General features: G+C 38.3%; 2 protein-coding genes across 3 annotated transcripts; one reads left to right on the top strand and one right to left on the bottom strand.

Annotated features, from left to right (window-relative positions):
• On the top strand, nt 1–8,930 carry SELENOP (selenoprotein P). Of its 2 annotated transcripts, none has more exons than XM_065657423.1 (5): nt 1–345; nt 1,829–2,032; nt 3,762–3,974; nt 6,142–6,259; nt 7,128–8,930. In XM_065657423.1, the coding sequence occupies exons 2-5, from the start codon at nt 1,842–1,844 to the stop codon at nt 7,761–7,763; spliced, it is 1,158 nt and encodes a 385-aa protein (XP_065513495.1). In that variant the 5' UTR covers nt 1–345; nt 1,829–1,841; the 3' UTR covers nt 7,764–8,930. The 2 variants fall into 2 exon arrangements, with proteins under 2 accessions (XP_065513495.1, XP_065513496.1); XM_065657424.1 differs by lacking the exon at nt 1–345 and adding an exon at nt 430–620.
• Nucleotides 8,242–26,698, bottom strand: CCDC152 (coiled-coil domain containing 152). Its single transcript, XM_065657425.1, has 9 exons — nt 26,581–26,698; nt 23,804–23,921; nt 22,762–22,867; nt 14,161–14,229; nt 13,026–13,090; nt 11,453–11,555; nt 10,623–10,750; nt 9,613–9,699; nt 8,242–9,139 (listed from the first exon to the last, which is right to left on the bottom strand). The coding sequence occupies exons 2-9, from the start codon at nt 23,888–23,890 to the stop codon at nt 9,017–9,019; spliced, it is 768 nt and encodes a 255-aa protein (XP_065513497.1). The 5' UTR covers nt 23,891–23,921; nt 26,581–26,698; the 3' UTR covers nt 8,242–9,016.
• Between the last annotated feature and the right edge of the window lie 144 nt (nt 26,699–26,842).

Here is a 26,842-nt window from a genome sequence, read left to right as displayed (position 1 = left end):
GCTTCCCCACGCCCCGCTCTGGCTGTACCACTGCCGCCAGCTCACTGGGGTGACTGACGAACCGCACGACCCGGCGTCCGAAGTCACCGCAAGAAAAGCACCACACCATCCCGCGTGACAAGCGGTTTCCACCTGGGATTAGTTAGCGGAGGAATATTTTGGCTGCTTTTGCTGAAGGGGTTTGCTTTGCTTGCAAGGTCGTTCGGAATAAGCTCCCTGAACTTTGAACCGTATCTGCAAAGTGAGATAAACAAGAGCCCTATAAATACCACAGCCCTGTTCCTCACGCTGTTTTCTTCTGCCGCGGAGCTGAGCAGAAGCTGCCAAGGCAGCGGGGAGCAAAGGGTAAGTGCGCTGGTTTTGCTACGAAACAGCGTCGTGACTTAAGATTTGGCAGAGTTTCTGCTCGTTTCCTTGGCTGAGGCGGCCAGCTGTGGAAATTTCCATTGGAAACCAACCAGAAAGTCGAAAACGCGAAGAGAAGCGTAATTCAGAGCGCAGCTCTCGTCTCCCTCGCCGGGCAGACAGCTGCGCGCCGAGGCTGCTGGAGGCTGCGCAGGCACAGAACCATCCCAAGGAGTTCCTCGCAGGAGTTTAATGTGTTTATACTGGATATAAAGGTGGGCGGCTTTCCAGATGTGTGGAAAGAGTAAAAAACCGGCCCTGGCGATACCTACTGGATGCTGGTTTAATCTTCGAAGTACTGTACCTTAAATGCTTTTGTTAGAACTGCAGGAAAGAAACATTAGGGACAGGCAGATTTAACAAATGGTGTTGGCTTTGCAGTGGCTGGCTCTCGTTTTAGGAGATCAGTTATTAAAATATTTTAACTTTTTTAGAATATGACAAGATTGATGAAATGCGTGATATTTATCACAACTTAGTATTTCCAAAACATGCCGTGTTTACTTTCAAACTTTGATGTGAGTGGTGAAATGATACGATTCCACAACCTACGACATGCTGGGGAGCAGTTTTATAATTTTATGTGGTTTTCGATAGTGGGTGTTTTCTGAACATATTAAGCCAAAATTTTTTATGTTAATGGAATAAAAGGAAAAGATAATTACAAAATTTCTCGTATGCTTTGATTTTCATAAACATTAAATGGATTAAGTGTGAGTAGGAGATTTTGTAAAATCTGAGGAATCCTGAAGCTCAATTTTCATTTTCTGTTTTTGCAAAATTGTTTCTAGTGCCTGTGTTCTTAAGAGACTTTTCTCAATGGGAGCCAACAGACTGACTTGTAAAAATCTTTAAGTTTTTTGTTTGTTTATTTGTTTTTTATTTCTGCCAGGTTCTGTCATACTTGCTGTATACCAAAATATACTGTTGGTGCAAGTACTTTTCAGTCAGTGGGACTACCCCGAAATCTGGAGTGAACTGGTCTTGAACTTACCAGTGTAAACTGGCTCAGCAAAACTGATTTCAAAATGCAAGAAATGAGGCCACTTTAAAATCACTGAAGTGTTAAAAACAGTCAAGAAGAAATTACAAAGAGGAAGGAACAATGTAGTCTGATTAGTAGCATTAAAATAAAATCCAGTTATTCTGGACACTTTATTTTCTGCTGTTTACATACAACAACAACAAGAAAAGTACTGCCTATTTGGGGGAACTCCACTACAAAATGAAAGGAGTACGATCAAGCAGTAAACAAAATAGCTCAAGTTTATTCTTACAGGTTTGTTTTGTTTTGTTTTGGGTTTTTTTGGTTTTTTTTTGTTCTGTTTTGTTTCTAACTGAATATCCTGCTGTGCCTCGATATTTCAGAGCCTGAACTTTGTTCAGGCACTGATCTTGTTTTGTTTATTTTCTCTCGTTTCAGATAAAGCCCAGCCATGTGGGCAGGGCTGGGTCTAGTTCTGGTTCTCTGTCTCCTCCCAGGAGGAGGGACAGAGACACCGAACTGCAAAGAGGCCCCAGAATGGCGTATCGGGGAGGAGAACCCCATGCTGGACTCCAGGGGCTCCGTGACGGTGGTGGCTCTTCTCCAGGCTAGCTGATACTTGTGCCTGCTGCAGGCTTCCAGGTAATTTTGTTAAAACATGACCGTCGACTTTTAATACGAGGATAATGCATGTGCCCAGCTACAGCTGCAGTCAATGATCACTACCTTCCTCAAATGCCACCATCCCAGCTGGCATGCGTGACCCAGGGGCCAGTGTGACACTCAGCAGGAGCATTCTGGGCAGTGGCTCAGATTCTTTGTCTCTTGACCTAGTGCTGATTGGCAGATCATCTCCTCCAGATTGTGTTTACAGCATGAAAGTATGATGAACTTGACATTAAGACTCATGAAAACCCAACAGAAACAGTTCCTCAAACCCTATGCTTCAGTTAGCAACAGGCGATTAATGTGGCGAAGATGCTGAAGACAGGAAACATCATAATTCTCTGACACCGCTAGTACAGCCGAAACAGAGAGATCTGTGATCACTCATTTGTTATGTATGATCTGTAGGGGAAAAGGCAAATTGAAACATGCGCTTTTAATGTGCTTTCCCAGACCCTGTTCAAAGGTCCTAGATAGAAAAAGTATTACAGAAGGTAAGGTAAAGGCTGGTCATCTCAAAATAGTTGAAGCATTCAAGGGAATCATCAGTGTCCTCTTTTCATACAAGACCTGGGATGCTGGTGCTCTGGTTTCTAGGACCTACTTCTGTGCAAATAATTAGGTATCATGACAGTAACAGCAACAAAATAATTTTGAGCTGACCCAAAGAGGAACTGCATACAGCTCTTGGCTTGGATTCATTTAGTGATTCTGAAATTCTCCTTCTGGTTTAAAAAATCGTAGTACTGGTTTCAGAGCTTGATTTTAATCACAGTAATAACATTTTAGTTTTCCCCTCTAGGCTGCGTGACTTCATATTATAGTAGTCCTTGGAAGTTTTTTAATGTCTAAATTTGAAAAAGCAGTGGTAAATCTGTGGCTCCATCAAAGTCAAAAATGGGCTTTGTGGTTGACCTTCAAGGCATTTGGGTTTGATTCTCTACATTTTAGATATGTTTTAAAGAATCCTTCAAGCTCTAGACTATTTCCTGAAAATGGAAAAAAAATAAGAGTGTTTTCCAGAGCAGTTCAGTAGGAACGATACCAATGAAAAGGAAAAAAAGACCCACATGATACAGCAAGAAAGCGGCTTTCTGTACTATAGACCAAAGAAAGACTTTTGCGAAGGGATGCCAAAGGGAAAGACTAATAACTGCCAGCCAGGTCATGCTCACATTCCGTAGCCATCCTTTCGATCCAGTTGCTGTAATATGCATTTTCTGGCTGTTATAGAAAAGATGAGTGAGAGCTGTTGGCCTTTTATTGCAGGTTTGCTTTCTTGATTATTCATCTTCCTGCTGTATTTATGGTATGCGTTCTTTAACCAACTATGTGACTAAAACCTCAGCATTTAAATAAAGACATCAGATGAACTAGCTGTGTTAGACCATGAAGAGCATGAGAGAACTGAAATAAAAACACTGAATTCATCCTGAAAACAGATCTTTACTTAATACTGCATTCTACTTACAAGGACAGGGCCCATGACATATTAGCTATTGCAGAGTCTGGTTTCGTGACAGTGTAGTAGGTAGTCATGGCAAATGGCAAGGTTGTTTTGATAGTGTTAGGTTGTTGCCATTAAAACTTGGAGAAAATCACATTCACTGTGCTAAAGGAAGATGGAGCATATTAACTTTTGTTGAATACGGCAAATTTAATGCTTCCCTAATGATTTACGGTCTTGCTTTACATTCTCCACTAGATTGGAGGACCTGCGAGTGAAGTTAAAGAATGAAGGACTGGTCAATATCTCGTATGTGGTTGTCAATCATCAGGGAACTCACTCCCAGAGGAAATTTCACCTACTGAAAGAAAGTGTTTCAGAAAGTATTGCTGTCTACCAGCAAGATGAACAGCAAGATGATGTCTGGATTACCTTAAATGGAAACAAAGATGACTTTCTCATCTATGACAGGTCTGTGTTTAGAGGGGAACACAGGAAAATATTTGCATGTGTTTAGAGTAATGCTTTGTAAATCTCTAAGTTATTTAACTGATTTGCAAATAATCTGATTACCTCACAACAAAGACATCATAATCAACTTCTAAGTTGCACAAAGTAAAGCACTTGCATTTACTGGAAAAAGGAAACTACAAAACAAAAAGCTACTTTTGCTTAAGTAAGTTTGGGATAAATTTATTTTTCTTTACAGTTACTGATAAGGATATAAAGCTACTGGAGTGTGTCCAGAAAAGGGCTACGAAGTTGGGGAAAGGTTTGGAGGGGAAGCCGTATGAGGAGCGGCTAAAGTCACTGGGTTTGCTCAGCCTGGAGGAGGCTGAGGGGAGAGCTCATGGAGCTGCAGCTTCCTCACAAGGGGAGCAGGAGGGGCAGGCGCTGGTCTCTTCTCTCTGGTGACCAGTGACAGAACCCGAGGGAATGTCAGGAAGATGTGCCAGGGGAGGTTTGGGTTGGACATTAGCAAAGGCTCTTCCCCCAGGGGGTGGTGGACACTGGAACAGGCTCCCCAGGGAGGTGTCCCGGCCCCAAGCCTGACAGTGTTCAAGAAGAGACTGGACAACACCCTCAGACACACGGTGTGAACTGTGGGGTTGTCGTGTGCAGGGACAGGAGCTGGACTCGATGATCCTTGTGGGTCCCTTCCAACTCAGGACATTCTGTGATACTGTGGATTTAGACTAATGTAACTGAGTGTAGAGTTTGATAACATGGGTCTTTTACACTGTTTTTATTTTCAGACAACTTCGTTACATCGATGCATGTGAGAGCAGAAACAAATGAGAAAAGCTATCTGGATTCTTGTGAAAATATTTTGACCAGAGTTGTTGAAAATGTCATGTAGCCACATGGAAAAAATAGTATTTAGGTGAAACTTAAAACTTTCAAAGAGAATAGCTTTTTGATCATAGGATTCTGGGACATGTATCTTTTGGCAGAACCAGTAATAACTCTTCAGCTGAAATTACGATTTTTCAGTTTTGATGTGATGGAAATTATTCAACAAGTCCTGCACTTCTAACATGTCCATCCTAATTACTATTTTGTTACTGTAACGAACATTCTCAGTTCATAATGAAGCATAATTAAGTATAATAAAGAATTAGAAAGTTACTTCACTTCTTTTTTTTTGGTAATGTGATGAAATTAAATGAATTAGCTAAATTAGGCTTGTGGGATGAAACTAGCACTAGATTGATATTTAGAAAGGGTTAGCATGTTACGGCAGCAAATACACCTGAGCGTAGACCGTTGCTGTCATATAACAAACAGAACAAGGCTGTAAGAAGTTTGTGGAGAGGCCTCAAACCCATGGCCTTTGAAAGGCTGAACAGTTTTGAGCTGCCACCACATAGGATACACCTACACTGTGAACTGATTTGCACTAGTTTGGCCATGACCCATTATGGTTCCAGGAATGTATGTCCTTACTGCGCCCTTATTGGCAATGAAGCCTTTGCCTGGTGCTGCTCCTAGACATGAGCTGCGCACGAGTAGGGAGCTGAGGTGGGAGGACTGCGTGTTGACATTGCAGGTGGGGTACGTAGCCAGGTGCGTTTGTGTACAAGTCCTGCATTTACTCCACCTCCTCCAAAGGTACCAGTGGTGTAGTCAAGTGCAGACCAGAGCACTCAAGCACAGACAAGGAGCAAACAGGCGCCCTAAATGTCTCCTTGTGCACGCTGCATCAGCAGTGCAGATGGACCGCAATGCACATTCCAATCAAAATACACGTTATGTGGCATAAAAACGTTATTTGTAAGAGTGCAACAACCTTGTGGCGACACGTGCCACTATGCAAACAAGCCTCCTCATTAGCAAGATAGGTCTGTAATGAGTGTACCTTTGCTAGTCTAAATGCTGCTAAACAAAATGTTTCTGCCAGTAGTTACCCTGTCAGCCAGAAATCATGCTTCATGCTACTGAGCGATGCAGTTGAGCGGGCAAACGTTTGTAAGGCAGATATTGTCTTTGCCTGTAAACCCCTTGCACAAAACACCTTCTCTGGGACTGTACAGCGTGGGCAGATTGATGTGAATAAAATAGAGCATGAGAAGAAGAGATACTTAATTTTAGGTGTGTGTTCATGTATAAGTAACCACAAAGTTCTTTCTCTCCTTAGATGCGGCCGTTTAGTGTATCATCTGGGTCTGCCCTATTCCTTCCTGTCTTTCCAATATGTAGAAGAAGCTATTAAGATTGCATACTGTGAAAACAAGTGTGGAAACTGCTCTTACACGGTATTTTCCTTGTTTCATTCTATATATACTAGGAAAGGAAACTGGATTTGGCTGGTACTTAAATTATTTCAGTGTGATTAATCCCAAAAGACATGATTTAGAATTTACACATTTCAAGGGGCTTGGCAGAGAGCTTTTAAAGATTTTTTGAAGTGAATTAGATCTAATTTATAATAGACTGAATTCCTGCCCTTGATAGAAATACAAATAATTTTCAGAAATCTAAATGCAATCTTGGAGGCTAATTCTGTTTCTGGGGTTACGTACAGCTAGTGAGCAATGAACCATCCTAATTTTTGGGTACAGGTAGGTACTTAAACAAATAGTAATTTTTAAAAAAACCTGGGAATCAAATCTGAGCTGGTTTGAGTTACTGTTCCTTTTAGTTTAAACACAGTGTCCAATGGGTAATTTAAAAATGTGGTAATACAAGGTAAAAAATTATTGTGAGCATTACAGAAGAAGAGTAGCTTTGTTTTATATATAACTGAAGATCAGAACTACTTTAAGGATTGTCAAGAAATGTGCCTAGATAGTCATGAAAGTTCAATGAGAAGAAACATTTTTATCCCATCATACAGTTTTTACAGCTAAATGCAGGCCTTAGGTCAGATGTGAAATCCTAGAAAAAGAATACTTTAATCAGCAATTACTTGAATTATCATTCCTAAAAGTTTATATGAAGAGCCCTGTCTAGTTATCAGTGGTGTTGTAAAACAAGGTTCTTTTTGATACATTCACATCTTTCTTCAGGAAAGTAGCACAGATGATTTAAAATTGGGTTTCAGGATCTGCAAAAATGTTAAGATAATATTTTACAACTAGTTTAATAAAAATAATGCCTTTAATGCAAGCTTCTTTTTTGCAGGAACCTGATATTGATGGTATATGTGAAAACATCACTAAAACAGCAGAAGAAGAGTTAGCAGAGATAGAACCCGAACCAGCTGGCCAACATTCACACCACCACAATCTGCACAGACACAGACACCACCACCACCACCACCACCATCGCGAGGGCGGTCGTCACTCCAAAAATGAAAACCATCAGGCTCCTGAATCTCACAGGCATCATCCTCACAGCGGTCGGCGTCATAGAGTCTTTGGCCGCAACAGGCATGATAAGACAGGTAGTCAGGAACAGGTAGACCCTGTTCCTCCAGGAGAAGGTGTAGAAATTACACAAGATAAAAAGCTATGAAAAAAGGGGAAAACCAGCTGTAAAAACCAGTTAACTTGAAACTGGCAGACAGCATCAGACTCAACTTCGAGTAGCTGATGCTGTCATTGTCGACACCTTTTGTTTGAAGAGCTAGGGAATTCTGTCACTTGACAGTGTCGCGGAGCACTTCCAAACTCATGCAGGTGACACGGGCAGCTGTTGGCAGAGGACATCACTGAATCCTGACAGTGACGTCTGCTCACTGCTGCCTGACAGTCGCCAGCAGCAGGAGGAAGTGAACCTAGTGATACCTGACAGTGACAGGAAAACGCAAGAAACTGAGCCTGAAAAGCAAACTAAGCACCTTAAAAATGCAAGGGAGTCCTACCAGCTGAATTCATATGGTTGCGAGAGTGGAAAAATTAATGGATTAAGTGTTTTTATTGCCTCCAATTAAAAATTATACTAAGACAGGTGTGTAGAGTTAAAATGTTGCAAACAATTAGACTTTTAGAGCAGTACTCTCAGAATTACACAATACCTGTCAAATTCGATCACTAAAAACTTTGTAAGATAAAGGAATTTAGTTGACCCTTAGTTTGTTTTTCAGTTGCACTTGGAAGGTGTCTGCATTCTTGATTAATTTGTCTTTCTTGTTTGTCTTCTAACATTCTGCTTGCATTTGTGAGGCCAGGAGCATAAACTATGACCTAGGGGCTCCTGTCTGATGTTTTGCAATCAAGAACAGAAGATAACCAAAACAGATATTTTAATCATTTTTTTTTATTAAGAACATGGAATATATTCAAAAGTTGTTGCTTTTCTTTCTAACCTGGGGATAGAAATTCTGTACAAGAAAAGCTTATTCCTAAACAATGTGCCAAAATAACTTTTTATCTCAAATGTAGCATACAAGGAGTAATTGCATTATTTTAGAGCAACGGATTTATAGGCTTAACTGTTGTGGCTTAGAGACGGTATCAGGGTCCATTAATACATACTACTACAGTTTGTAAAATCCCACTAAATCAGTAAGATAGTGCCTAAAGGGAGAAGCAGTGTTAACAACTCTTCATGCAGAATCATTATCAGTCTCAAAAAGAGAGAAGGATGAAACATTTAATCTTGGTTTAATGTTTATCATTGTTTATTACAGTGCTGAATTTGATAAATCTGTATTGGTTAGTAAGGTAATATACCACTTGAACTTGTATAACTTCTCTGTCTGTAGGTTAGCATCCCTAACCTTTGATTAACTGAGTTGAAGTAAAAATATCATTGTTTGAAGGATTCCTGGGTGAGGAAGAGAATATACAAGAATGGAAAACTGCTTTGAAAGCATACACCATAATTAATGATGGTTTAATAGGGAAATTATTACTCCTGTGAAACCTGAATCTTTTTATTGTGAATGCTGATTAGCAAGAAAGTAGTCCTGAATATTCACAGAATGTATGCCTTTGGAATATTTGACAAGAGTGTTTTCAATAAAAAAATTCTGCATTTTTTCATGTCTTGTTTTTACTTTCAGGTGCACAGTTTGAAATACTCTGTTTCTCATTTTATGTACTGCTGAAATATTTCATGTCATTTACTCAAAATCGCCTCCGTTTGAGGTGCAGGTCTTGGCCTTTATTAAGACGTTGCTCTAAGTCTCTTATGGTGTTCTGGAGAACTTCAATTTCCTTGTTTTTCTCCTCCTGGAGATGCTGCAGCTTCTGTAAAAATACATGCAAAGGCTTTGTTGTTAAATGTCACATAGACTTTAGTAACAATACGATATTAGTAATGAGAAATATTCTAGTAAAAATATTTTTCTCAGTATTTTGTATCACAAAATTACAAAGATGACTTCTCCAGAATCCTATTTTTGTGACATCCCGAAGTCCCAAGGCTACAAAACCAATAATGCACATATATAATTTATATCAGTCAATTTATGTCAGTTCTGTCTTAAGTTCCCAGATTAACGATTCTGATTTTTTGTTGTTAAACTCCGGCTATATCAACATCAATGCAGAGAGACATTAAATTAGTTGTGTAGAGGTGGGAGGGGTGTGTGGGAGAGTAAGATGGATTTATAAGGCATGAAACTCCTCTCCATCCCCCAAACTTTTGTTGCAGGACAAGGTAAAACTCCTTTCAAACAGGCTGTAACAGTATTTGGTATCTGCAGACTACAGGCACATACCCTTCGATAGACACTTTGTGGCAAAACAGAAGCATCTGAAAATGATTTTGTTGTTTTATTCTGAACTTGTGCTAATTTAGCATTGAACTGAAAGAATCAGGAAAAGACAAAACGTTAAGAACCAACAGGAAAAAAAAGTATGTTAAATAATACAAGTATAATTTTCACTTTTTTAAAAATTGGATTTTGTACCTGAAAGTAGTAATAGCAAGTTTATCTGCTACTTAATCCTAGTACAAAGAAGCTACTTTATTTAAAACAATGCAATTACAAGCTACATTTCTTTAAAAAAATACGTAAAAATATTGCAAAAAGGAAATAATACAAACACAATAAACCAAATACATTTAGATGAACAAGATCACTACTCAAAAAAAAATGGAGGCTACACAGCCAAATATCTGCAGGAGGAGAAAGTGCAGAGGATGCCAAAAACTTCTGAAACCATCACCCTTCCCTCACATTCCAAAGATAACTGAGCCCAAACACTTTCACACCCTATTTATTTTTTTTCATATGTGAAGGGTTTGAAGTACTTAATTATTTCTGTAATAAAAGGGGCTTAAAACCTGAGCCATGAAATACATGTTGAATTCTGTGACTCAGATCTCTGCAGGATTACAAGTCTTTAAGCTCTTGGAAGTTTAAAAAAGAAATATATCTTCCCAGCATTCAGAAATTCAAAAGAAGAAAAGAAAGAAAAAAACCCACTTTATTCTTTATAGCTCAAAAACTAGCAAAATTTTCAAAATAATTTAATTTAAACCAAGAACACAGCAAACTTCATCTCCCTATATAGTATGTTGAATTCAATTCCTTAGCAGAAGCAACTCAGTACCATTAAGGAAGGGAGCACACACCAGTGATATTTGCAAAGACAATTGTTTTTTAAGTTTCCTAGAATGCATCATATTACTTTGCTAAGTACTAATTAACATTTTTCACTACACAGTCTCTTCTAAGTTTACCCAATGCCCAACTGATCTTTAAGTCAGCTTTGTAATGCATACCTCTATCTGGAGTTTAATTATTTCATCCTGCTTCTCTTCATTTTGAATTTTCAGCTGCCTAGTTAGCTCTAATATTTCCAGTTCTTTTTTCTCTCTCTGTTCTCTATACTCCAGCTCTTTTACTTCAACTAGTAACATAGCAACGCCAAATATGATTACAGAAGATGCTTAGATGGAAAAATAACAATTCCCCAAATATTAAAACTTTCTTTAACAGCACGTCGATATTTCATGGGAAAAGAATTTTATTCAAGCAAAAAACAATACTTCAAAACTATGTGAAAACCACCTTGTCCCATCCTACTAAGATTGAGTCTCTTTAAAGAAGCATCACATTTTACAAAGAGTCGGTCTGGCTTTTTTCAGTTAATCGGATGACCAAAAAATCCTACTCTTTGGCGCTGTGCCAGTAATGCAAAAAATTAATAATGAAATAAGTTTTTTCTCATTGCAGTATTATTTGTGAAAACAATGTCCTACTCTCTGTGTATAGGTGGAACTCTCTAACAACAGTCTAGCTTATAGTTTAAAGCAATTTTCCAGTCAACACTCCAACCTAAAATTTCATTCCTTCAGATTTTTAGGTCCAAGTTACCAGTGGCTGTTGTACCTGTTTTGGAATTTCTGCTCATCCTGTGTCACTGTACTATTGCCTCATTGCTACTGTTTACTCTCTTGAGCAAAGATAAAACTCTGTTAAACATTGTCCGCTTCTAGCTTTCATGTTTCCACTAAGAAGTGGAACTTGCACTTATCCTACATAAAGTATAGCTCCTACAGGTTACATCTTTTTACCCAATGCTAGAGCATTTAGTCTTCAGAGGACTTACATTTTTTTCTTATCTCATAATTCAACTGTGTTATTTCTAATCTGTGTTCTTCCTCTTTGTTTTTAACTTCTAGCATAAGTTTCTCAATCTGATCTTTATATTCCTGTGAATGTAAAAAGCTTCATAAAAACCTTGACGTTTCTGTGCTCTTAGGTTCCGCGAAGCACAACATTCATGTCAAAATGTACAGTACTCTATAATTCAGTACTTGTTTTATCCTCGATCTAGTAAATTCAAAATGCCCAATTACTTCTTACACAATCCAGCTGAAGTCCAAAGATGAAAAATGTAGCCGATTTCATTGTATTACAGCTATCAGTTAATATAGAATTAGAAATCGTACTGATTAAGAGACAGGCAAATGGAGAGGTAATATTCCTTTCCCCAAGCCAGGATCTGATAAAATGCTGCAGTTAGATAAGTGACTACAGTTCTAATTTTTGGGATTTTTGAATGCAAGATTGTTTAACAAAAATCGTACTTCATGGATGAATTTTGTTAATATTGTTTTCTACAACTTCATAGTAGCAGCAGTAGAAACATCAGTGATACCAGCATTAGTGAGGCTGCTGGCCCTGATACTCAAGTGAAGAGTCTGAGCATGCCTATTGTAAGTTTGCTCCAGTATGTACTCCAGCACTATGAAGGTATTGGCTGTGGCTGCCAATGTGGTGGTGCTTACTCCAAAGCCCTTCAGAGCCTTCTGACAAGGTAGGTAGCCACTCACCAGAGGAATGCTCGGGGGCACTCACGAAGGCAGTTACTGATTGGTGGTGAGAACATATACGGACATGGTCAAGCAAGTGCCTTCAGCCACACCAGGCAGTTTCACCATGCCCATACATGTATATAATGTATAGAATCATAGTTTTCTCATGTCTTTCTGAAGGTATTACTTACTTTATTCTCAAACTGTCAAGATAACAGCTCGATTGGTATAAAAACTTAGTTTTAACTCATAGTTACTACAAACACAGGCAAAGAAAATCAGCAGTGAGTTTCCTAATCCTATGCAGGTAATGGATCTGCAGTCTTAGCAGAGAGAACTATCACAACCTGCTGGTGTTACCTCCTTTCCAAAAACGAGTGGCATAGATAAAAAATAGAGAGAGATGGTAAATGGAATTTATCATGAGACACAGATAAAAAATAGAGATCTAGTATCTTTGTAGCATTTACTCCCAAAGAAACTATAGACAAAATTCAGACAGCTCTTGATTCTCTGGCAGTACAGCAGGCACCATGAATATCAAAACCTTATTTCCACACAAAAATGTATTTTAATGCATGGGATTACATGTTAGAATGTAAAGCTGAATTTAAAGCTAAATACAGATTAAAAAATGTGCATCTTAGATTAAGACAGAGTTCTCAGTGCTTGTTTTGACCTCTATCACATCCTCACATTGATACTGTCATGAGAACAACTCTTCTGTTTTTACACTATAAACATTAGCAAAAGTGCAACAATAATGGTATCAGTAGCAAACCCAAGAATATAACAATATATGAACTGCTTCTATAGAGATAAAATATTATTTCTCTACCTAAAGAATGATAATTTGTGACGTACCTGTTCATAAGCCTTTAATTTCTCTTCCAAGATGTGAATGGTACCTTTCAGTCTATCATTTTCATCTATGTAAAAAACCCAATAATCTATATGATACACTAAAAAGTACATTTTGACAGTATTACTAGCATGGAAGCAGAATAAAGAAGTTACTTTCATTGCTTGACTTGCCCGAACTTCAAGACACTTTTTGGTAGACATAATCATCATTTACAGAACTACATAATCTCAGTCATCATTTTTCTACGAAGAAAGTTCCTAGTTTAATCATAATATTTTCCTGGTATTACTACTCTGAAATGTCTTTAGCCTTCTGATAACTGATGCATTAAAGAAAATCTAGTTGCAAAGTTCTTTGACTCAGAAAACAGAATATTATTATCATGGCTACAACAGTTTCTAATGGGAAGATGCTGCTTTTCAAGTACTTGTTTCCCAAAAACTAGAGAGCAGATATCTCAAAAACAGAATTTAGAAAAAGCAGATGCTTTTTTGATTGTCAAAAGTCACTTTGAGTATTAAAAACAGCTATATATTTCCAATTTTTAGAGGTTTATTAGTATTTATGCTAATATGACTTGGACACAAAATAGGTATAAAATTACCTACATGGTGTACAGCTAAACTGTAGTATAAAGATATAGCAAATACTTATCTCTTTTATTTTAAAATAGCAAGCAATCAGTAATTGTCAGGTATTTATGGATAACAGCTAAATCTTAATAACATTACACTGAGGATTAAGACTCTTTGGTTTAACAAAATGATAAAAACTAAGCATAAATGCTTTCATAGACTACAGTCCAAAGTTGAATGATACTTTTTCACTTTTTATAAAATTGCCTGGGCTAGGCTGAAATAAATTTAAAGCCCAACTACTGATTAAAAAACCTCACTGAGGCAGAATTTCTTTTACACAAGGATTCTAAGCAGGATAATAGCAACAGGCATTCTTTAAGCACACAGACTACCAAAATCTGCACAAGATTCATTTTAGATACTTTTTTTCCTTTCTGTTTGTCTGCCAGTGAGTTTCTCTCTCTAAAAAAACCAGTAAATATACACAAAACAATTAAATGCCTGCTTAGCCTAGTTACAGTACAGTACAGTATATATAAGAACACTTTTCTTTTACCTTTCACGTTACACTGGTTTTCAATGGTTTGTGTTAGACCATTTATCACATTCTGTAGAGCAGCACATTCTAAAAGAAATGAAAAAACCAATATTTTTTAATAATTTCTTAACAATTTTAATTTTATATTTTGTTTATAAACTTTTCTCAAGTATTTTATAATTATCTTGATTGTTAGTCTAAATCTTCTTACTGACTAGAAATAACCCAGATTATTATCACATGGTTACTGCTTCATTTTAGCATTTAGTTTGACAATAGATTAAAACCAATTTCATCAAACAATATGAATAATTTCAGAAAGCTATTACATTTTTGTTTCTAGCCATAAAACAAGGAGGTTATTGTTTTCTGGGCAATTAATAGAAGTTTTCCATATCAGCATTCCAGGAACTTGATGTAATGAGTGAAACTGAGGTTTACTTTCCTGACAGCATTTTTGCCAAGATTCTTTTTAACAAGACCAACACTATCCAGTCATTGCAGTTCCTCACCCCCTTTTTAGTACATATTAACATACACCTTGTGGCTCAACACAAACTTGGGGAGATTCAGAATATGCTACTATATCCCCGTTATTTCATTTTAAACAAAATAATTACGTGTGTATGTATATACATGCAACTTATTATCAGTTTACATATTTTTATCTCATATTTTAATTTTTTTAATTGTATTTTTAACATTGGAGCACCATATGGACTATCTGTAATATAACATTTGGCTTTCATGAAATACTATTTTTATCTCTTATGTTCCTTGTAACCTTATCAGTAAAGTTAAAAAACACTAGAAGACTGGGGACACTAAAACTGAGGTTGCTTACTCTTAAAACCTTACTGTTTCCAGAGCACTGCTGCATTTCTTAAGTGGCTTTTAATTTCTGCAACAGATAAAGTACGCTAAACAACTGTTACTTATAAGACCAAAGTTCTGTTGAAAATTGTAGATCATACAGTTAAAGACTGCATTACGAATAATGGAGTTGGGAAGATGAATTAAGACCCCAGCCCAGAGATCCAGTTTTCCACTCATCTTTTTCACCTTTAGTCTATTCTTCCATCAAGTCGGCTGTTCATGCTGCCGAGTACGTTACCCAGCTGCATTCTCCCATTCTATGCTTCCAAAAAAACACTAGAGGGAGCACGAAGAGCACAGAAACATTGCCTGCCCTCAGTTCCTGTACTGGCTCAAATGCGTTTGTGGAAAAATCCTATTCCAAGTTGGATGCACTAGGTTAGCATGCTCATTTGTACCAACTAGTTCTGCTACAATTTTTCTCCTATTTGAAAATGTATGGAAATAAACCCAAACGCTTCCAATTCATGCATAAATTGGAAAGACATTTATGCATTTGAGTAAACAATAGGACAGCAGCTAGTAATGTAATGAATCACAGCTATTTAAGCGCAAGCCGCTCTTTTGTCCAGTCTTAAGAATATCTGCTTATCTTTCTTATCTTTAAAGGACATATCTTGGTAAATCCCTTATGCAATTACAGTTGTGACTGGAAAAATTACTGGGAACCCACAAATTTTGCTTGCTTACATTAGGGAAAAATAAGCAATATTTTGCTAAATGGTTGCAGCTTTGGACCACTGGCATAGCACCTGTTATGGATTCTGTGGGGTTCCTTCCCTGTAAAGAATACTCCCTACATGCAGAAAGACTGAACAGCCTAAGTGCTCTTTTTCCATGTTTAATATATATAATTTGTTATGTTTTCTTCCATCTCCATTTATAATTGGAGCTATTGGTTTTTTTAATAGGGTAATTACATCAACCACTTGTTCATTGAACACCTGTAAAACACTTAGTCACAACAAATACACAAGCCTGAAGATGCTAAATAGAGCAACCTTAAGTGTTCCATAGACAATAATGTGATTGCTTTATTTTTAAAAACTACGTAGATTTTAGTTCAAAATTGCAGTCTGCACCACAAGAGTTCATTTATTCACCATACAAAAGGTTTAGGAGCTGAAAAAGAGAATGCCAGACCTGCATCTGTCTTACTGGATCTCCAATGATTTACACTAAACAAAACTGTGGTCCTGAATATCACCTTTGTTTAGCAAAGCACATATCCAGACAAAACAAGGCTCATTTATGACCTTTCAGAACATGTATACCCTTGCCCAGTTGCTCATCTTTTCCCACCTTGTCTTTGGCTCAAGTGTTTCACTCTCCTCTCTCCCCTGAGTTTTAGAAGATTTATTTCTTCCTTTGTATTTCCTTTAGAATACCCAATCTTCTCTTACCTTAAATAGTTCTAGAGAGAGACCTTTGGCAATCAAGGATATCAAGGAGCCCTCAGGTTCTCACACTTGCTGAAGATTTATTGGGGTGCAAAATGCTACTCCTGTTTCTGTTTCTCATACTAACAAAGAGTTCTTCAGCCAGGATAAAATTCCACTTCCTTCACTCCATTACCACTAACAGCCTCAAACCCTTCTGGGTACATGGAACAACAGCCCTTCCTTCCCTAGTGCTCTTTCTCTCTGCTCCCCTGCTGTAAACAGCATATTTATTTGGAATCATATGTGAACATCATCATGTGTTCTCATCAGCATGTGGTCTCATGTGTTTTCCTTAGCTGTTCTGTGAATTGTCTACTGATAAGCTTTCCATTCTAAGGCTGTGTATGTATCCTGTAAATCCATTTGCTTTTGCTTTAAATTTGTAGTAGGATGAACTTGAGAATCCTCTTCAACTTGAGAATGTATGTACATTAAGATTGTGTGTTTACACTGTTCATCAAGCAGTCCAAACCCAGCAATTTCAGTTGTCTTTGGACCAACTGTTCAAATGATACTTTCAGGAAATGCAGCTGAGCTGGGTTCTGGGAAACAGCTTGGGCCATACGGCCAGGATAAATCTTTTTTTTTCCAAGCCACAGTTGGCAAGTCATTCTCACAACTAGAGTCTATTAGCATAACTGTTGCTAGAGTAAGAATGGAAGTATCGATGCTACATTTGGTCCCTTGTGTCTTGTCCAGTTCTGCACAGGATCCCTCTGTAAGACCATCAATAATAATAATAAAGAATGTTTTTTAATCCCACAGTGCTTTGACTTTCAAAAAGGTTTTACAAAGAATTGAACTATTAGATGCAACACTTTTAGTGTTCTGATTCTGAATACACAGTATGCCATTACCCCTTATCAAGGGTTAATGTTGCAGGTGAATTTGATAAAGGTGCAAAGACTTTATATCAATTTCAAAAAGAAAAAGCAAAATCCTTTAGAAACATTATATAATTTATAATATTATATTTATAATATTGACACCAACCGTAATGTCTTTTTGAAATACTTTTAATGTTACAGTCACTGCTGATCTTCAGTAATATGGTAACTATTTACCTGAAGGTTCCTCTGACAGCATCTGCTGCAGATTATGCAATTTGCTGCCCCAGATATTTTGTGAGAGTCTGCTTTCCAATCACCATTAATAAATCCAGTTCAAAAATATAAACCTATAAGCGCTTCATGCCACAATACTTGAAGTGTTTACCTTATTGGTAAGCAGGTTAACCTAACAGAACAGCCATGATAACTGTCTTAATTTCTAAATACTTTATATCCCTTTGGCATCTCTCATTTACCTTTTACTTCCTTATAATCAAGTAGCTTTCAGAACCACCTCTTGGATGTCCAACATTGTTCCAACCGCCAGCTTTTCACTTTTTTCGTTACTGTTGCTCACAGCTCTCCAATCTCTTTTACTCATTGACCAGAATCCTAGTCTTCCAACTATTCTGCCTATTTATATCTGTGCTAATTTGGGCAACTACTATGACTTAAATATTACTGAATTTGTTTCTTCCTGACTATCCCTGCTGCTAAAACTTTAGTTCATATTTCATGCTGATTACTCTGGTATTTTTACTTGGACTTCTGCCATCCATATTTTTTCCCAATCGTGTTTCAAAGCAGCTCCAGAGGTTGTTCTCTTCAGTTATACCAGCGTAACTATCTCCTCCTCAGTAGTGAAGCACTACTGTTTAAAAAATTCAAATCTCTCTTCTGACTTTGATTTGGCTTTGGCTCATTCTACTTCCACAGTCCTTGTTGCAGCCATCCCAGCTGCTCTGATTTCCTGAGTTGTCTCTCTCACTTTCTCTGCTATCTTTTATCCCATAGGTTTTATGGTAAGAACAATTTCTTCTTTTTGTCCATCTTTTCCTTTCCCTTTAAAAAATCGATTTTGTAAAAACCCCTCCCTCTTTTTTTTGTCAATAATGAAGCCTCTTGACCTGCCTCTGAATGACTGTCCTGCATTGTCTTTTGTGCTTAATAAAGAAACAAATGGCTCTAATGAGTCAGAACAGTTCCATCCAGTTCACGATCTCACTTCACAATACCCAGTAGAAGATACTTCAGGAAAGAGGAAAAAAAGCTGGATAAACACTACTCTTAATATATCATATCAGCTTTTCAAAACGCAAAAATAACAGAGATCTGAGTGAGAGGTACTGTCTGTGTTTAATACATCTGTTAGGTTTTGTTACATGAATTTTCTAATCTTTTTGGACTGATCTCTACTTCTGTTACCCACGAACATCTATGGTATTGATTTAACTTTATCTGTTATGTTCAGAAAAGTTCCTCCTTCTGTTTGCTTTAAATCAATCAACACATTTGATTTCCATCTAGTTCTCTTATTATATTAAACAGTGAATATTCATTCTCTAGTCACTTTCTCTATGCCATTCATAATTTTACAGCTGTGAGTCATATCAGCTCTATTCTTTCTCTTTAGGCTGAAAAGTTTCCAGCCAACTTAAGTCTTTCTTCAGATGTTCCAAAACTGTGACCAGACCTGTGAGGGCCCCAAGTGCATTCTCCTGCCGCCCACCTCCTGCGTGTTTGGCTGGGCTCAAGGCCAACTTAGAAATCTGAGTACAGCTGATGACCTTGAAAAAAGCTGTTTGAAGAAAACTGGAAGACAACTCAGAAATGGGTGCCTCTGCTTCCCTTGGGAGCTGCTTTTAAGATGAGGCTTTCGCCCTGAGCCTACCTTGAGCTATGTTGCAGCTGTGCTGCAGCCACATACCATGTAGATCTAGACCTTGGTAACGACCTAGGGAGTGAATTCCAGGCTTGATTTCAGACCTGCCTCATCGCTATGGACCTGCTAATGATCACTACACCACATATGGCCCTTTTTACCATTTCTGAACCTGATCCTGACTCGCCTCCTGTCTTGGCCTTGGAGCTGCTCCATCACCATGTACCTGTTTGGTGATGTGGACTTTTGGCCATCCCTGGTATCCCTCACTTAGCCAGCCCTGCATGGGTACAGTGGGAGTGAGTCTTGGCTGGTGAAGCCCTTACCTTGTGGGCCTTGTTATATGATTGGTCCGGATTTCCTGTCCTGACAATACCAAACCTTGCCACCTTCTCGGTTATCTTTCTTAGTTCTGGTATGTCTGTTTTGAAATGTGGAGACCAGAACATTACGAGAAAATCACAGACTTTACAAAGACATGATGTTTGTTTCTCTGTTTCTTCCATAATCTGATCCCGTGTCTACCACTGTGTTTGCTTCTTTGACCACTGGTATCTTCAGAGAACTGTCCAGAAGGACTCCAAGACCTCTTTCCTGAGAAGTAGCCAACTAGGGCCAACTGTTGATATAAAATGCTTCCCATACACACTGCTACTGGTGTTCATCTCCCCTTTTTATCACTTGTCATTCTGTCACATGAGATTCTTAGTATAACAGAATAGATTAGCATCATTAGCAAACTTCATTCACTCAACAGCTTTTCTGATTCTTTTCTGATTATGCTAAATTAATTACGTCCCAGCGAAGATCTAAAGAAATTAACTGGCAATCTCACTCCATTGTGAACATAAATTTATTGCTACCCTGTTTCCTAACTTTTAGCATGTTGACTTGTCAGAGACCAAAGTTCTACAAAAAGATGCACCTTTCAGCAGCTCTAGAAACTATAGAATAAGCAACCACAAATCTATGCTAAGTACTAGATACTATTTCTCTTTTCAAATACCCATCTTTTCAAATATCCATCTAAAAAGATATACTTCTAGAATAAGAAAAAAAATCTTGATTTAATAGTTTTCTCTTTAATTCCTCCTTTCTTTGCCAAGGTTTATATTATGAAGTAGAGGCTTATAATTCCCACCTGTAAAACACTAAATGCCATTTCATTATTTAGCTTCTATGGAACAGTTTGAATCCTCTTAATATTAACTATTATTACCATTCATAACTATTTCATCGAATCACAGAATGTTAGGGATTGGAAGGGACCTCAAAAGATCCCAATCCCCCCACCGGAGCAGGAACACCTAGATGAGGTTACACAGGAAGGTGTCCAGATGGGTTTTGAATGTCTCCAGAGAAGGAGACTCCACAACCTCCCTGGGCAGCCTGTTCCAGTGCTCTGTCACCCTCACCGTGAAGAAGTTTCTTCTCAAATTTAAGTGGAACATCCTGTGTTCCGTGTTTATACCCATTGCCCCTTGTCCTACCATTGGTTGTCACCGAGAAGAGCCTGGCTCCATCCTCGTGACACTTATCCTTTACATATTTATAAACATTAATGAGGTCACCCCTCAGTCTCCTCCAAGCTAGAGACCCAGCTCCCACAGCCTTTCCTCATAAGGGAGATGCTCCATTCCCTTTATCATCTTTGTGGCTCTGTGCTGGACTCTCTCCAGCAGTTCCCTGTCCTTCTTCAACTGAGGGTCCCAGAACTGGACACAATATTCCAGATGAGGTCTCACCAGGGCAGAGTAGAGGGGAAGGAGAACCTCTCTCAACCTACTAACCACCTCCCTTCTAATACACCCCAGGATGCCATTGGCCTTCTTGGCCACAAGGGCACAGTGCTGGCTCATGGTCATCCTTCTGTCCACCAGGGCCCCCAGGGCCCTTTCCCCTACACTGCTCTCTAACAGGTTGTTCCCCAACTTATACTGGAACCTGGGGTTGTTCCTGCCCAGATGCAAGACTCTACACTTGCCCTTGTTATATTTCATTAAATCCCCACCCAACTCTCCAGCCTGTCCAGGTCTCTCTGGATGGCAGCACAGCCTTCTGGCGTGTCAGCCACTCCTCCCACTTAGGTGTCATCAGCAAACTTGCTGACGGTGCATTCTATTCCCTCATCCAAGTCGTTGATGAATATATTGAATAATACTGGTCCCAGTACCGACCGTTGAGGCACTCCACTAGATACATGCCTCATAATGACATGCTTTACAAAGTAAAAGAAATATGACCAAAACTGATCACATCAAAGATGACAGTAACACGAGTACAGCCTATGGAATAAACTTACAACAGTGGTATCAGCTTCATTGAACTCAAACATGAAGGATTAAATGCTATTCCTTACACTTTATTACTGAGTTGGAAATGTCACTGAGATAAAATCTTGATGGTGACATTATAAACACAAAATGGAATGTCACATTGTTTAATCTGGCCTCTTCAGAGATTTAATCTCATACATAAAAAGTATAATCACTTTGGACAGCTGTTCTGTCCTCTAGAAGTCAAAAAAATGCTTAGGCAGAACAAGACACTGATATTCCATGAATACCCAACATCCTTACAGAATAAGTATAAATGAGCAAAATTCAAAGACTAATACTAAAACTTTAGTCTACCAGTCAGTATGGTACAGGGAATATATATTCAAAATTCCAAACTGGGCCATCACATTGTCCCTAAACAAACCAAATCACACAAGCAACTAAGAAATATAGTTCTTCATGTTATCTCACAGCACCAGCCCCAGCAGTCTGACATACCCGCTCCAATTACAGGCTAACTTTGACACTTCAGACAGCAGTAAAATATGCATTCAAGAATGCATCTGGCTCATTTCTCATTGGGCAAAACATTTCTGGTGACCAGGTGAGACATAATATTTGTCATGTTGATACCAACGAAACAGCTCAGCTGGGGGCACGACAGTGTCAGTGCTGACCTTACTTTTCCCAAATGTTGACCCTGTTGTTCTACACAGACATCTGAGCTGCTTATGGATTAACATAAGTCACATGCTATCACTTTAAGTAAAACTGCTGATGTTAGTTTTCTTAAAAATACTGTCTTTGTAAACTCTGGCAGTTCACTAGAAGCTCTGGGCCTGTATGGCTGGGAAAGGTAAACATCTGGGCACAATAACATCATCAGGTGTATCAAGCTCATCTGATCCTCTCCTTTTTTCCTTGTCAACACATTTTTCCTTGGAAAAGGAAATAACACAATCAAAAGAAAAAAGATGAAGAGGGAAAAAAAAGAACATATAAAAGAAAAGTTTTTTTCAGTATCACATGCACTTAAAAATCTCATAAAGTGGATGGATAGTAACATCAAGTGGAAAACATTTACTTTAATGTAGTTCTCAAGATATGTTTGTGGATTAAAGTTATTTGGTTTATGCAAACAAAATGGATTCCATTACATGACCCAAGATTAAGCATCACTGGCTTTCATGCAATATCTCAGATACTTGCTAATTTATTTTTTGTATTTTGTATGACTGAAAATAATGGAAATATTGATCAGAACTTCCTGAATATATGCAAAAAAAATCATTTAAAAAAAAATAACTTACCTTCTTTCACTGATTCTTCCTTCGATTGGCTTAATGTTAACAACCTGTTACATTTTTCCAGCTGAAGAACCAGTAGGTTATTTGCTTCATTAATTTCTGATATTTTCTAGAAAATTGGAAAAAGACTAAAGTTAAATTAACATCTTTTAAGTTTTAAATCTTGAGTTTTAAATTAACATAAAATTTAACAATTTCACAACACTGCAGTCACAAACTTGTATTATTTGGCATTCTGGTTATTCTGTTATACGGAAGAGTGATGCTAGACTTGAGAGCTGGTGCTATTGTGAGGTTAGCCTGCAGAACTAAGAATGCCAGCCTACATCACTAGTTATAAACTGGTTTCTTCTCAGTTCTGTAGTTCACAGTCTGGATGAATCCTCAGCAAGGTTCCTTCTACTCCTTTGCATATAAGGTTGTCAATGCCCTCGTTGAACATCAATATGAGTGATACATAGGAAGAGGAATTGGTCTAATTTTTCTTCCATAAGTAATGCTAAATTTATATTATCTCTAGTATGTATTTACTGATCAGGAAATCACCAGAGTGCTGGCCAGAGTGGGTCTAATAAGAAATACAGCATCAATTTTCCTCAGTGGATCAATCTTTTAAGAATGGGCATGTACACAAAATAAAGAGAGCTTAATGCATATGGAATATAAGAACAGATGCTCCTGCTATGGCAATGAGATTTTTCTAGAATAAGGATCAGTTTCAGAAAGGACAGTCCAGCAGAGCTGTGTAATAGTGTTATCACCAATAGCAGCTTCTGATACAAAGAGACGCTTTCATGCTTTTCCTGAGAAGCCAAAATTCGCCTCTCCACCATTGAAATCCTAGCACAGAAACAAAGGCTTCTCAGACGCCACAGAAGTCATCACTCTGAGATACAGTCAATACACTTTCCAAACAAAGCTCGTATTACAAGGCATATTAATAAGCTGATACCACTTAGAATAAATTTTCACTTGAAAAGTTTATTAAAATGTCACGGAATATTTATAGATCGCTGTTTCAACACTTTTTGCCTTCTTCACTTACCTTTTCAATCTCTGAGAAGTTATCTAAAAGTTTATCAAGGTTCACTACACTGATTTTCTTCATAGTTTGTTCATGGATGTTATTCATTTATTTGTCTGGACTTACAATCCAATGATCACTGTATATATAAAAGTAGATTCATGAATTAATATATTTCTCATTCATACTATGTAGAAAGATTTCATAAGCACAAATGTAAGCAGAACAAATAATACTTAAAATTTTTTTTTTTTGCATGTGAAGCTAAACTTCAAACAACCTAAGATCCTGCATTTCTAGAAAACACCACGAATGTCAGAAAGCCTAATCAAAATCTATCAAACTGTTAGATGATACAGTTGAATTTGGAATTTTTTTCTGCAATTAAAAAATAAACCTGAATTCACCTGCACAGACACAGTGATGCAATTTTACCTACATACATTAGTGGTCTGCACATAGGATGCTGTTAAAACATACATCCAATTTCTTTTTAGATCTGCTGCTAAAACAGACTGGTCTTCCCTTCCTCAGTTTAAAGAGCAAGAAATTCAATCAATTGAAACAATCAATCATTCTCTACTCTGAGTATTTTAGAAGCAACAGATGAATTTCTGTTGTTTGATTAACTTAAAAAATGTTACTGAAGTAAATGAGATCTTTCCAGACACACATTAATGCAGGATCTAGACCTTTTACCTGTTAAGATGCTCTAATACGTAACTACTCAGGCTTCAAGTTACTTACACATTTTCATATAAACAATGTGCATTAACACCAGTGATGAGACACTGCAGCACATAAACCTCACTGTATGAGTAAGAAGACAATATTTTGAAAAGCACACATATAACTCCAGATTATTAACACAATCCCTATTTTTAGTAGAAATTCTACTTACAGAATCTTCAACACATGTTTCCAAGGGGGACCTGAGAGACACAATATGAATGCTTCTAAAAATATCAAATCTATCTCTGAACAACAGGCTCCACGAATACCAGATAAACCATGTATTCCAGACAAAATTGTCACTTCTATGTGGTAATGTATGAATCATCTTTTTACAATTAACAAAAAGTTGCAATGAAAGAAATTAACCAGAAGTCAGAATGTGTGCACTACCCAGCAACTGAACGGGTTTCCAGACAGAAACGCTTACAGTGAAGTTAGGTGGAAACAGATATGTAAAGTAACAACTACTAAGCAGAAATAACTGAGTATTTTCTCAGTCATTCAATATTTAAAAGTCACTACATGTATGTAACTTCTTTACCAAAGCAGTAAGATAAAGACACTGGTTGTGTGTGTTTAATACTCACTTTTCTCTCGTATCCAATGTTTCCTCAGAGGAAGTAAAACAATTCATTAGCTAAAGCTAATAAACTTTTTTTTAAAAAATCAAATCTTTTTAAAGATATTTATATAACGTCGAAGAACTAATGCTTCTAAGTTAGTGTTTTACTAATCTTAATGGATTCTGTTATTACGATGCAATGATTTGTTAAAATGGAGTTAAAAATATTTATTCAGGATATTCAATTTTGTAAAACAATTACATATCTTAATATTCTATTAGTTGATAATCTAAATGTACACTATGAATGTCAAGCTCTGATCTTTTCAGTCCTTATCATGGGCAATATCTTAACTGTTTGTCAATCACTGTTTTTTTTAACCATGCTCTTAAAACTGTGTTTTACCCTCAAAATTTTGGCTGAGAATGGGAGTTCAGGGAGCTTCCATGTTGTATGATGCTTTGTTTGTGTGTTTCTTTATACCATGGCATCAATTGTTTCCTCAGAAGACAGGATGCACTCAGCACTTGGAGCATTAGGCAACAGTGCCACTGGGAACAAAAATCCTGCTGAACTGTAAGAGTAATTCAAAATAATATATTGTATTATTAATGTTGTATTTTTCCAGCAGGAAAACTCATCACTTTTATTTTTGTGTATATTACTATATATGTCTTCCAAACGCATTTTTATTAACCCTCCTATTGCTGATTTGAGCTATGGTATTTATTTTACAAGGGGGGAAATTAGATTTAAAGAATATTTTTGACTGTCATAAAACTGCCACCTTTATTTAATCTCTCTTTAACCCCTTTCTGTCCATGGTCTCTCCGTATCTTTTTTAAGCATTGTAGCTAATGATCTGATTTGGGAATGTGAAGTTGCATTTTTGCTTCATGTAACAGTGAAAACTGTGTTTATAACCAAAATAAAATGAGTAGATATTAAAATGCGTATCTCAACTGAATATAGTAATTATTCAATAACAGGCACCTCACAGAGTCTCATCATTTTTCTGAACTCCACCTTCAAGGCAGGCACCCGGCATCTGCATTGCCTATAATCTCGCTTTAATTACTCGCTCCTTGAAGACCCTGAGCACATTTAAAACGAGGTTTGCAGATCAATGTTACCACCGCCCAAGCGGCGGCCAGGCCTGGGGTGAACCGCAGCCCCTCCTCCGATTCCACAGACAACCGCAGCAGGGCAGAGGCCCAGCGGCCTCGCTGCAAACCCCGCCGGCGGCGCCCGCCGACCCTCTTGTCCTTCCCACCTCCGCAGTTTTGCCTACACAGCGTGCCCTCGGTAGCACACAGACCCTCTCACGGCCTCAGGTGCAGAGGCACCTCCTTTAACTCCTCAGTGCGTGGACATAACGGGCAGACGGAGCGGATGACAGCACAAACCCGCTCAGCCCGCCCCGCTCCCCCACACCGGCTGAGGAGCGCCGGCTCGCGCCCCCCGCGGCGGCGGGAACGCGGCCCCGCCGGCGGAGCGTACCATTATCGACCTTGCGGGGGTCGCTTCGCCGCCCTCCCCCTCGGCCCGCTGGTGGGCTCGGCCGCATGCCGGCGGTTGGGCGGGGCCGGTGGAGGCGCTCGGGGCCGCCGCCCGGGCCGGGGGCTGAGCGGGGGTGGAGGGGGGCGTTCCCTTGGCGCGTCTCACGGGGTCCCCACGGGGTAACCGCCTCCTTGGGGACAAGGTGACAGGGGAGTTGGGGGCACTGCACCTCGATGCTGTCGTGACATACCCTCAAGGGCAG

The sequence above is a fragment of the Caloenas nicobarica genome, chromosome Z, assembly GCF_036013445.1.
Source record: "Caloenas nicobarica isolate bCalNic1 chromosome Z, bCalNic1.hap1, whole genome shotgun sequence".
Classification (NCBI taxonomy): domain Eukaryota; kingdom Metazoa; phylum Chordata; class Aves; order Columbiformes; family Columbidae; genus Caloenas; species Caloenas nicobarica.
Note: the sequence above shows the minus strand (reverse complement) of the source record. Positions and strands in the feature narration are given on the sequence as shown.